The sequence below is a fragment of the Lissotriton helveticus genome, chromosome 12 (genome assembly GCF_964261635.1).
Source record: "Lissotriton helveticus chromosome 12, aLisHel1.1, whole genome shotgun sequence".
Classification (NCBI taxonomy): Eukaryota; Metazoa; Chordata; class Amphibia; order Caudata; family Salamandridae; genus Lissotriton; species Lissotriton helveticus.
In genome coordinates, this window is record NC_136073.1 from 371,233,912 (window position 1) to 371,247,220 (window position 13,309).

Below are 13,309 nucleotides of genomic sequence, written 5' to 3' on the forward strand. Positions count from 1 at the left end.
TGTAACTAAGCGGAAGTCTGTTCATGAGCCAGGACACAACTGTTTTTCTTTCTTTTCTCCCCTTCTCTTTCTAGACTGTGGTGAGCTAAGTATTCTTTTTTTAATCAAGCCTAGTGTCTTCTTTGTGTTGTATGTAATAATTTTAAGTAATGAGGCCAGTGCACAGCTTGTTTGATGATTGACTTTTTTAGTTTTTTGATTTTGGGTGCTCCACTGGTAGCGACTAACGTCCTAAGGCGCTTCAATTAAACAGTAACGTGTTTCTAATGGATCACTAGAAACATCCCCCTGGGCACACCTTTCTCCCCTCAGTATGAAATGAGGGTTCCAAATGTCGTTTTGATTGATATTTATCTTCTGTTTTATTCACATGTTATCAATTAAGTTTCACGTTATTCATTCTTCTTAAATCAATCTCATTTTACATTCATTGGTATTCCATTTTCAAATTACGGCAATATTCTCTCATCCAATCCAATGCATTTCGGGCATTAACACATTGCCCTTCATCAGGGAACAATACTGCAAAAAAATTAATAACGACTGTCACAAATGAATACAATCTCCATGTTTCTTATTACTATGTCATAGTGTGCTGACTTAATGTGCTTAAACCATGCATTTTGGCTGTGTGCAGTAAAACAAAAGTGTGTGTTACAATTTTAATCTTTTTGGTATGCTTCCGTTTATTGGGTCACCTTACTTTTCCTTATACCCGTGTGCTACTCAATGGATGGCCATATGGCCGACTCGCATGCCGGTTTCATCGAGTAAACGTCTCTTCAAATGTTCAAATGCTAACCAAATGTAAAAAATAAACCACAGTTACCAACCAAATCTTATTACAATGTTATTCTTATTGTCGTTTTGACCACGCTAAACCATTACTCCATGATCGCCACTGACCTGATACAATCTTGCTTAACGCTTTCTTCTGTACACGCCGAATGTTTTTCGATTCAATTACCTTCTACTTTCCTATTTTTGAACTAAAGCCATTCTCATTGGTCCTAGTTCCGATCACGTGGTAAACGAAATAAACAACATACTACGGTTCATCTTCCTGCTGTCCCACTTACAATCGTATCTTATTTAAACTAAAATTATAACAGATAGGTTAGTTACAAAACCTAAACTCATACTCGTGCAAGTACAACCATATAGGAAATTAACAAAATTCCGAACTCAAGATGTGAACCCTACATGCTAAAAAGTGTACTCTCAGAGTGCCTAAAGAAGTGAGCTACATTGACAATGTTATTGTTTGGGAAATATAGAGCTAGTGAATATTATGGTGAGGTCGTGACTACTATGTAAGCATAAATTATAAACATTACAGGAATCGACTTTTATACACCAAGGTTAACTCATTAGTTCATAAGTAACAGGATAATTCCATCCGATCATTGAGCCCATTGGGCTTGTGGGTACTCAATTACTGAATCCAAAAGTTCTCTCTTTGTAAGAATGTTTCGTGTTGTCTCTTCCTTCTTCCCTATTAACTGTCTCCAACACGATAAATTTTAACTGAGATATGTTGTGTTGTGCCTCTACAAAATGTGCAGCTACTGTCGATTTCATATTTTTTGTCAGAATGTTTGATTTGTGTTCAGTGAGTCGAATTTTTATGCGTCTTTCTGTCTTTCCAACGTACAGTTTCCCACATGGACATTTCAAAGCATAAATTACATTGGATGTATCACATGTGGCATTCGTCTTCAATTTGATTTCATTTCCTTTCATAGGATGGTTGATCTTGTTCCCTCTTATGATACTATTGCAGTTTCCACAATTGAAGCACGGTTTCATTCCTTTGTATTCCACCTTCTTTGATGGTTTGTTTTTTAGTATTTCTCCTATGTTCCGTGCTCTTGTGTAGGCAAATAGAGGAGTTTGTTCGAAAATTCCATTGAAGTCTGGTTCTAGGTTCAAAACTGGCCAGTTTTTCAAAATGGTTTTCCTGAACCGTTCAGTCGAAGTTGAGAATTTTGAAACCGCCACTATTCTCGTTTCTTCAGGCTTTGTTTTGGATCTCAACAGTTCGTCTCTGTCTGTTTGGTTAACTCGCTTCCTTGATTCTTCTATGATGTGTTCAGGATATCCTCTTTTATGAAATCTCATGGCCATTTCCTCTATTCTGAATTGTGATTTAATTTGATCAGAAGTGATCCTTTTGACCCTTGCCATCTGTGAAAAAGGTAAATGCTTTTTTAAACTTGGGTTATGAAAACTCTGAAAATTAAGCATGTTGTTTCTATCTGTATTCTTTTTATAAATATCTGTTTCAAAGCCTTTATCAGTAATTGAAATCTTCACATCCAGAAATGTAACCTCTGTTTCTGATATTTCCCAAGTTAACTGTACGCGATCGTCAATTTGATTGAAGTTGATTAGATTTTCCTGAAGTTTCTCTTTAGTGTTTTTCCAAATTATAAATATGTCATCGATGTATCTGACTATGAGTTTCAAATTGTTCTGCCATTCGGTTTTGGTGAGTATGTGTGTCTCCTCAAAGTCCTGCATGAAAATGTTCGCGTATACTGGTGCTGCTGAATTGCCCATAGCAGTTCCAATCAATTGTTGGTACCAGTCCTCCTGATACCGAAAGTAACTTTGATACAATGTAAAGACCATCAACTCCATGAGAAACGTTTGGAAAGATGATTCCAAATCTGAGTTGAGCAAAGCTTTTTCTATTGCATCTATCCCTAATGAATGGGGTATAGATGTGTAGAGTGACCGAACATCTGCTGTGCACAAGATGAGTTTCTCATCTGGTTCCAATTTGACTGTTTCCAATTTCAATAAAAAATCGGTTGTATCTTTAACATAAGTTTTCATTTTTTTGACGATGGGTTGAAGGTATCTGTCAAGTAGTTGCCCGATGGGTTCGTGTAAGCTTCCACAGGTTGAGACTATTGGACGCAATGGTGGGTCATGTAAATTTTTTGGGATTTTCAGTACCATGTATAGTACCGGACTCTTAGGGTTGACTTTTAACACAAAATTCTTGGTTTTGTCATTAATTGTGCCCATTTCATGCGCTTTCTCTATGATGTTCTTCAATGTTTTCATGTAGTCAGCAGTTGGATTGCTATTCAACTTCATACAAGTATTCACATCCATTATATGCTCATTGACTTTTGCTTCATACATTGATCTGTTCATGATGACTAATGCGCCACCTTTATCTGCTTTTGTGCATATTATATCCTGGTTAGCCGCTAATTTTCTGAGGGTATCCAAATCCTTTTGAGTGCTGTTTTTTTATTACGAGTTTCATATTTGAGTTTTGATCTTGTTTCACCAGTTTCTCAAAGAGATCTAGCGTTTTGTGACTCACTGGAGTTTGGAAATTACTCGTTGTCCTCAGACCCATTAGTTGGTCTGGTGCTTGTGTTTCATTTTGTGGTAGGACATTTTCGAAAAAATGTCGCAATCTCAATTTGAAAATTGGAACTGAACCTTCTCGCGCTCAAAGTTAATAGTTCGAGCGAGTCGGTACTGAAAAGTAGTTAGGTGCTACCTGAGTGCCTCCTTCTGAGCCTTGGAGCGAGAAGTGATACTTATGACTCATGTGTTAAATCACAATATGGATTACAAGTGTACAGGCTGCTTCATATTATTAACCTTATTTGTCTGAGGGATTTATTTTTGTATATAAATGCTGATAAATGTTCGCATATCCTCATGGTACTTTCACTCTATTATTAATGTATAGATTTGAATGATGTGTTAGAACTATGAAACCACCAGAATTAACATGTACATGAGAACGAATAGATAACAGTCGTGTTTCATCTTTCTTAACAGAGAAGTAATTCCCCTGATGAAGGGCATTATTGCCCGAAATGCATTGGGCCAAATATAATTTTGATTTATGAAATTACGTGAAAAATTAAGGATCACAACCGGATAAACTGGATGTTTCAATAAAACTTTATTCTGAAAGCAACAAGTATACAAAGGAAATTTTTTATCACAGTGTGCATCTGGGGACGTCATCCCCGACTGGGATGACGCTATCATAAGCAATCTCAATTTGCGCATTAGTTTGAAGAAGCTCACTTCTAATTCAAGTGCATCAGTAGTAGTGCTTGGTACAAATGATGTTCCTCTTTGCAACAGATTTCTTTCATATGTGCTTAATTCGTGGTCCCTGATGTTAATAACTAGTTGTTCTGCCCTGTTTTCTTCTTCTGTTCTTTGTCTTTCTTGGGTATAGTTGTACTCCTGGTAGTTGGTCCTTCTGTGTCTTTCTCCTTTACTTTTGTTTTTTCCCCGCCTGGGTCTCCTTTTTGGGCTTGGCCATGGTCTAAAAAAGAAATTCTCTCTGCAGTGGAACTGGTAGTTGGTTGTTCCGTTTGAGCAGTTCCTCGAGTGTCTGCTGGTGGTCGGGTCCTTGATGTTTTTTTGTGAAATGTCACTCCCCGATGAGGAGGTATCCGTATATTGAGAATATGGTCGATTTCTTCTTTTTTGGGCATAAATTTCAGCCCAAGTGTAGACTTCCCCGAGTTTGTAATCTAAGGTATCTCTCTTGTATTTACGTATTTTCCTCTCGTTTATATCTTTTGAATGTTTATCTATTTGTTCTTTCATGTCTTCCAAGATTTTTGATAATTCATCCTCCGAGGACATATTTGCGAGTTCTGCTGATACTTCCGTGATTTCCTTGGTTAATTCCTCTAAGATTCCTGAAAGTTCTTCTACGATTAAAAGAATGAGATCTAGGGAACATTTGTTTAAAATCGCGAACCATTTATCCTGGAAAGTCTTTGAGTTTTTGCATAGTGATGGTTTTAGGGCAATTCTTAGGCCACGTGGTATACGTGAGGATCGATGATATTTTATTAATGTGCTTGCAGGCAGTTGTTGGTTGATGCATCTTTTAGAAAGGTACAACAATTGTTTTATATTTTGTTCCCTGATGAAGGGCAATGTGTAAATGCCCGAAATGCATTGGATTGGATGAGAGAATAATGCCGTAATTTGAAAATGGAATACCAATGAATGTAAAATGATATTGATTTAAGAAGAATGAAGAACGTGAAACTTAATTGATAACATGTGAATAAAACAGAAGATAAATATCAAGCAAAACGACATTTGGAACCCTCATTTCATACTGAGGGGAGAAAGGTGTGCCCAGGGGGACGTTTCTAGTGATCCATTAGAAACACGTTACTGTATGTAATAATTTGCCTTGAAATCCCCAAGAGCCGTTTAATCAAACTTTAAAAGGAACACTGGTGTCATTGCACATGTTACTGTGGCACTGCTGTGTCTAAAGAATGCTGTGAAGCTGTAAAGCTTGGAGGCACAAAGAGGAAAGTAAGAATAAATAAATCTCTTCATTTTAGTTGAACTTTCTTAGCAAAGATACGTTTGGTTGGTAGATGCTTTCAGTTGACGGCACGTTGATTCGCCAAATTTCCATCTGATTTAAGGTGCAGCTACATGTGAATTCTGTTTTCATCATACCGTTTTCCCAGTAGGATTTGACAAGGATCAACTTAAGGCTTCAAAAACATTCATTGGACTTTACTTAAATGTAAGATCACTAATGTTTTTCTTTCATAATGGTCTGGTGGAATTTGTGAGCACTGTGGTGGATGCCATGGCATTCTTCCATATGTATGTTTTGTAAACCGCGTTCTAAAAACCTGTATAATTGTACCATCACAAGAACTTTTGTGCTGTTGTGTTTTGGCAAACTCAAGAGCATTCAAAAACTAAAACGAACATCTAAAGTATCTTTTTGTTGTTGTACCAAAGTAGGTTTAAAGTAGGGCCTGCTATGATTTAGGGAAGGAGAGCATGGTATATGAGTACTTGACTAATCATGTTTTTTTTATACTTTGATACTTTTTAATATGTAGTAATCTTTGCTGCTCGTCTCTAAAAAAAAATATTTATATTTTCATGTTCTATTGATTTTATGCTGTCAGCAAGTAACTCATTCTCTTTTAGGTCTGTGCTGTTTTTTCTGAGGAACTCAAATGCTGGTGCAGGGCCACTATAGAATCATTCATGTCAAGTGGAGATGACTTTCTAGCGGAGTGTTTTCTTGTGGATTATGCAAAATATATTCCAGTGAAAACCAGAAGGTAAGTGGCTTATATTTTTGCCAAGCTGTTCCTGTAAACCAAATGAATAACATAGTAGGTGTAATGATGTTTCTGCCTTCATGAGACCACATATTTCGGTATATAAGGGAGATACAACCAAGTAAAATTCCAAGTAATGAGTAATACACTGAATAGTGAGGTAAAAATAGTAGTACAAGAAAAAGTAAGGTCAAGATAATATTGCCAAAGAGACTTGGCACCTAAATTTTTGTAAACTCGATATAACATTGTATTGCAAACAGATGGATAGAGTTGAGACAAACAGGCACCGTAGGAAAGAACCTAGCATAATACAATCGGGACGAAAAAGTTCAGACCCTTTAGATACTCTTGATACAATTAATTGTTGTCCTGTAGCTGCACTATTTAATTCCTTAAGTGCTTTCACATTAATAACTTTTCTCAACAACATGGAATTCATGACAATTTGAGTCCTTCATTCCCAACATTTTGGGGATTCTAAAGGTGACCAGGGTTTGTGGATTCCCTTGAAGGGAACCGAAGAAATAACCAGAATGCAGTATGTTTTTTTAGGTCTCGCCTGTCGATGCGCATGCGCATCGAGCTTGCGAGACTATGGGGGCTTATCCACTCTTTATCCAACTTGCAAGGAATCGTGGCGATTCCTTGCAGTGCCCGTGACTTTTAAGCTCAATGCGCATGTGCATTGAGCTTAAAAGCGCGTGCACAGCCGCCCGCATTCCTCCGACACCTTTGAAGTGAAGCTTAGCTTCACTTCAAAGGCCCGGCTTCTTCACACCCACATGCCGCTCTGCCCCGCTCCGCCCCCTCCCCTGAGTCATCCTGCCTGCCCAGACTTCTCCTCCCCCCTACTTACATCCCGCTTTCACTTGTTAACTTTACCGCTGTCCGGGTGGTTCCATGTTATTTCTTTAACTACCTGCTCGTGACTGCCCGTCCTCGTGCTGGCACTGTGCTTTCCTCTGTGAACTTTAGGACTTCTCCATATAACTGTGGCATTCCAGAAATTCGTCATTGGAACGCAACGTGCAACGCATTGACCCGACGTTGCTCTTTGATTGCGCACCTAGAAACCTTGACGCGCAAACCAGCTTCATTCTCCTTGGCTGACACACCCAGCAGCCTTTACAGACGGACAACAGCGTGTACAACAGCTTTGTGCCAATACTAACGTGCACACCAGCTTTGTGTCCATTTTATGTACACAGCAGCTCCATGCTCTATCGCTCACGCGCACAGCGACGCTGTGTGCACTTTAATGCTCATTCGCTGGCACGCACAGCACATTTGTGCAAGTATTTGCATGTCTACCCTGCAATCCTTTCGCTGATACGCACAGCTTGATTTTAAAATTGTGTGTATAAGTTACAGTTCACTCGCTGATGCACACAGCAACTCCGCGGCGCTGACGCGCACAGTTGGATTTTAAATTGCGTGCCTACTTTACAGTTTACTCACTGATGCGCACAGCAGCTCCATGCTTTCTTGCAGACTCGCACAGCAGTGCCCAGTGCAGACTTTTACGTTCTTTCGCTGACACGCAGAGCACTTTTGTACAAGTATTTGGTCGTCTACCCTGCAATCTTTTCGCTGATACGCACATCTTGATTTTAAAACTGCGTGTCTAGTTTACAGTTCACTCGCTGATGCGCACAGCAACTCTGCTGACGCGTTTAGCTGGATTTTAAATTGCGTGCCTACAGTACAATCGCACAACACTTTAGTACAAGTATTGCGTGTCTACTCTGCAATCTTTTCGCTGATGCGCACAGCAACTCTGAGTGCAGTCTCTTTCAATCGCTGACACACACAGCACGTTCCCATCTAATTGTGTGTATACAGTACAACATATTATATCCTATGTCTTCATTAACAATATAGTGTATCTGTACTGAATATATATCCAGCATTTCAGACTGCATTTCAGAGCTTTTAGAAATGTTTATGGCTTTTTTTTTTTGAAATTCTTTAGCATTGGCTACAGGAAACAAAAATGCTAAAGATTTACAAAAAAAACCCATAAACAATTCTAAAAGCACTAACTCTAATGCTGCGAGACCTATTGCATTTCCAATGCTTGTTATTATCTGTTATTGAGAAAACTATGCAGTGCAAGAGTTTTTTTCCCCCTTTAGAAATGCCATCAATAAAAGGTTTGCTGTGCTCCAATAACCTTTGTCTAAGCTTTCAGAAACAAGCAGATTTACTAAAAAAGCAAAAAAAAAAGGTTTGTGGGTTTTACCTACTTGATTTTTGTGGTGGAAGCTGCTGTATAGTCTCCATGAATGAACCAGGAAAACTGTATATTTCTGAAAATTAGACCAAAATCTGAATTTAGGGATGGCTATTTTTTGTAGATAGCTTATTGTTTTCCCTAAAACCTGATTGACATAAAAAAGAAAATAAGTAGGAAAAAATAGAAATAGATGAGTCTTCATTGTTTTTTCCCCTTATGAATGATTAACAAAAGTAATATTCCATTACGTTTGTCATCTCTTCTGGTCACTGAGATGTATGGTGTTTTAGCTGTCCCAAGTAATACATGATGACCCAGTGCCATCAAATCGCCTGCAGCCTATAATTTTTCGTTAGGTCGTATGCATCAGTTTGTATGTAAAAACGGGCATGAAGGAAACCTGTGCATTATTTTTTAAATGTACCCGTGGTGTAGAGTTTAGGAATAGTGGTTATTTGTACAGCTCTGAATTTGGGTCTACTTATAATGGGACTCAAAGGACATTTGACAATTGAAATCCAAAAATAGTCAAACTCCTTTAATACACTTAATATTGTTGTGTACTCCAGATTAAAACCATACCCCATTTGTGTGTACCGGCCTATCACCTACAACAGGAAAGCCTCCAAAATGAACATGGAAACATCAAGATGTTTCCATTGAAATCCACTCATTCTGGTGATGTGAGTAGCTGTGGTATTGGGGCTTGGACTGTGTCAGCACCCAGGGAAACAGGCCAATCCCAGACCTTTCTGAAACCTAGAAACCCAGGGGAGTCTAGGGAGGTGTGGTGTTGATCTCACTACATTTTCTTAGTCAAAATGCCCTGTAACCAACAAAGTTTGACTAAAATTAGACCTTTGTGGCATTTTTGTGAGGAAAGTTCCAGTATCTGTGAGGACCCACAACATTCCTACCACTCCGCATTTCCACACTTCTCCCTATAAAGACAGTAAGCCACTTGGTTGACTGGACCTATCCCGAGACAGGAAGAGATGAACACTAACCATAAGAAGTCAATGTACTGAGAATGTTTTTCCATGCACTGATTTGGTTGGTTCTCTTAGGTAAACACACACATGTAGGTACAATTCTCAGCAGGAAAAGTATGGAAGTCTGGCGTTGACCAGTTTTCCTGGGCCCCAAAGCACCAGTCACACCCTGCTGCATTTCTAGCAGCATGAGAAACGTTCTTCTTCCATGCTTAAAGCACCTACATATCTGCCACTGTAGTTGTAGTCTGGAAAAGTATGAGTGGCATAGTATTCCTCATTAAAATGCTACTTGAATCACTGCCACCACATTTCCTCTAGTTAAATACACATGCTATTTCCCCACTTCAATCATGACCAAGGATCAAAATTATATAGGAAGGTAGACCCTCACTCACAATGTGTGGCATACTACATAATCTAATCCTTCTATCTAGCAATGGGGAACTTCCGTTATTAGCTGTTTGGCATTTGCATTGTCCATAAATGCTATGGGCCTAGTCTGTTTACAGTTGGACCTGTATGCATGTGGGAGAGCTGGTTGTAGTTTGACCTTCATGAATAGTGGTTAAAGTAGTGATCGGTGTGTCACTCCTACTTGACCACCTGCTTTTCTTTCCACTCAAGATCACGATAAGCATTGACTATCTTTTTATGTCTGTCTCACTTTGAGCCCCTACTGATATTGTGCGATTGGCCAGCTGAACATTTTATTAACATCTCCACATGGCAGCCTGCTTATGCTCAGCAAGATACCGTTCTTATGCCTTTGTCTTGTGCTCACTGTGATTGGCATGAGCCCGCTTCAATGGAATTGTGCTCAAACTCCTAAAACGTGTGGTATATCCACTTAGGTTCAGTGGTTGTAAATTGGGAGTCGTCAAGGATATCCTGTTGCTCACAGATTCCTCTGACAGGGTGAGCATATTTACATGTAAAGACTGGGTTAATAATCGGGATGCAGACTTAAGTTTGCTAAAAAAATAGTTTACAGAAATACTTGGGACCTTCGACTTTGGCAGACAGGGAGCTAAGTCAATACATGGTTCCTGTCCTGTCTTTACGTGCAGTGCCATTGACTGTAATGCACTTGTAATATGGTGGACACAATTTGATAGAAAAGCATGATAGCAAGCAGGCCACACGTATAACCATTGTGTACCCATTTACTATTGTCTGTTAAGGTTCAGTGTTGCAAATCTAATTTATGAAGAAAAACTGGTGTGGGTTATGATGCATCTTTAGTTAAAAGTTGAAAGATTTTCTAACTTGGATCGTACAATTTGACTTCGTAGGCATGTCAAATAATAGAACATGGAAGGTATGCATCCGTGCAAGGACACTGTCACTTATGTGTGGAATAAAGTGAAGCAAGTTGGAATGCACAGGATTGTCTTGGAACAGCTGTGGTGTTGGGGACAGTTGTTACAAGCCTTCTGCCTCTTTCGGTGCCAAATGCAAACTCCTCATTTTCTATTTGTTTTACTCTTCTGTGCTGCAGGAATGAGGACTGTAAAGTGTCGATTCTGCAGTCTTTCAGTATCCTCAATTATAGATTGAGTAGTGGCTACTGCTTCTACAGCAGTGAGACTAACTAGAACAGCCAACTTAGTCCGGGAAGAAAGTCCTTCTTCACGTGGTAGTCTGAGATTAGACAACATGCGCATTGCATTTTGCTAAATGGATTAGATGGATAGCCATCTTCATGTAGCATGTATGATTTGTACGAGTCACTTCATATGGTTAAAGTATACTGATGCCAACTGACCCAAAACCCTGACCAGAATTCTCTCATGAACTGTAGTGAACACATGTACTACTTGTCTGACAATTTTGCAGCTAACATTTTGTTGAAATGCACGGCTGTGACCAACTTAGAGCTTTTTAAGAAACTAGCTCTTGAGGGAATCATTTGCGATGACTTCCAATTGTCCCATCCGCCACAGTGCTAAACTTATTCTGCTTGTTAAACAGCTGCACTCCTGTATGAAAATTGTCCAAATAAAGGTATAACCTTTATACAAGGGTGACTGAGCAAGATCCCACACAATTGTCTTTGCACTAACTCCAAATGTAGATGGGCAAACAGCAGGATTTATACTACGCTCCCAGTATGCATTCGCAGGCTGTATGCGTAACCAGTGGAACTCACTCAGTATATAAATTTGATGCCACACTGAGCTTTCTTCTTTGGAATATACTGCCTGAACACAAGCCACCCTTTGTAAAAGATCAAACACCCAATCGTTCTATTTTTCTCTGACCTTGAAATATATGGAAACGCAGAAATTTGAAAAATCTGTCATGGTATAGATGGTTATGTGGCAGAGTGGTCATTGAAATGCAGATTCGCTATTCTAATCAGAACAGATGGGAAACTAGGCGTTGCCCAGACTGTCAGAGGAAACCAGTAAGACTGTATTCATGTGCCCTCAAAACCTGTTTGGCACTGAGATTTGTTTGCTGCATAATTTCCTCAAGGAATTCAACATGCACAAAACCTTGTAAGTAGTAAGTCTTCATCCATGTGCAGTATTGGCTTTCAGCACCTCTAGTAGAAGGGGCATTTAGGGGCTGGTATTCACTAGGTCGCTGCCAAATAAACATTATTGCTGTGCTCAGCGCTGCACATGCTTGCACTCCAGATCGTGTTACACTGCCATGGTCTTTTGACGGCACAAGTTATGCTTGTGAATGGACACAACTGCCATGCTGTGCTGTATGGCCATGTTCTTCAGAATGACTGGAAAACTATTCCTCATATAACGGAACTTCACCAGCTGAAAAATCACTCCCTCATGTGCAGTCACATTGTTAGAGCAGGCATCAGAGGAGTCATCCATCATTTGTTTTTGAGGCTTGAGAATTATTCATTAGACAAGACACCATGTTTGTTTCCTATCTTAAATTATTTTCCTCAAAATTTGTGTGCTACATAGATTGAATGTACTCGTATAAATAGAAGTGCACTGAGAATGTCAATAGTAGTGTGTGATGTGAGCAGAACATGAAAAATCAATGCAGGGCTGTTCAGAGTGTGGTAATCAAGTAGTAGATGTAGGAAAACTGTGAAGGCAGATTCAGCATGTGGTCTTCTCACAGATAAATAAGAACCTAGAGGGGAAAAACGTATTTCTGCTTGCAAAAAACACCGCAGTAAAACACAATGGGATGCAGTTTTAGTAACAGCAGATAAGTAACAAAGGAAAACTATGCAAATGATTGTGATCGGACAACAAAGACCAAGTGCTTTTAACCCAAGTGCATTCAAAATGGTATTCAAATTCACAGGGCACTTGAGTTAGTGCTGTTTGTTCACTAGGAGGAGATCTGGGGAAATGGGGGAGGTAGAGGGCAGCGGCACAAACTATCAAAATCCAACATGAGCCCCACCATTTTCCTTTCCTAGAGGACTGATCCATCTCCAGGGATGGAAAAATAGCCATTATTTGCCATCAGGACTGGAGAGGGTTGGCCCCTATGTTGGGGGTTGGTTCCCGTCCATCCCCACCAAATATGCATCTGTTGCTGTCTGGTGGTGGATTCCTACTTCTGAATTGTTGTATGGGAATGTTGCCTGCATGTGTGCAGACATGCTCTCCTTTCCTGAGTTGCCTGCGATGAGTGTAACTGGTGTCCTGTTTTTTAATTTTATTTTTAATCTAGTCTCACTTTAATGTAGTGTGCTTAAAGACTTAGGCCTCTTTCTTGATGCGAGTGAGGTTTTAAATTTGTCCTGTGACCTGGTCTAGTTCACCAAGCATAGCCTAATTGTACAGACCATGTCTGTCTCTGTCATGGATTTAGCAGATGGTGACACATATGCGGTTTTGTAACTCAATCGTTGAGACCAGAACAGTGTCACTGGAGTGAAGGCCTTCTGGCCCCCAGTGTGTAAAGTTCTGCTTCTATGCACTAACCCAGACCCTTGCGCTACCATGTTAAGTGTATCTGTCACCTGCTTAATA

General features: G+C 39.5%; 1 protein-coding gene across 4 annotated transcripts in view; it reads left to right on the plus strand.

The window, feature by feature from the left end:
* Positions 1–13,309, plus strand: part of TDRD12 (tudor domain containing 12) — a 3,388,409-nt gene that overhangs the window by 424,713 nt on the left and 2,950,387 nt on the right. For 3 of the 4 annotated variants that reach the window (XM_078668261.1, XM_078668260.1, XM_078668262.1), the window contains exon 4: positions 5,974–6,110. The exons of the other annotated variant lie outside the window; for it this stretch is intronic. In XM_078668261.1, coding sequence (XP_078524387.1) covers positions 5,974–6,110 — 137 coding nt within the window. The remainder of the gene's footprint in view (positions 1–5,973; positions 6,111–13,309) is intronic. 4 annotated transcript variants of the gene reach the window in all.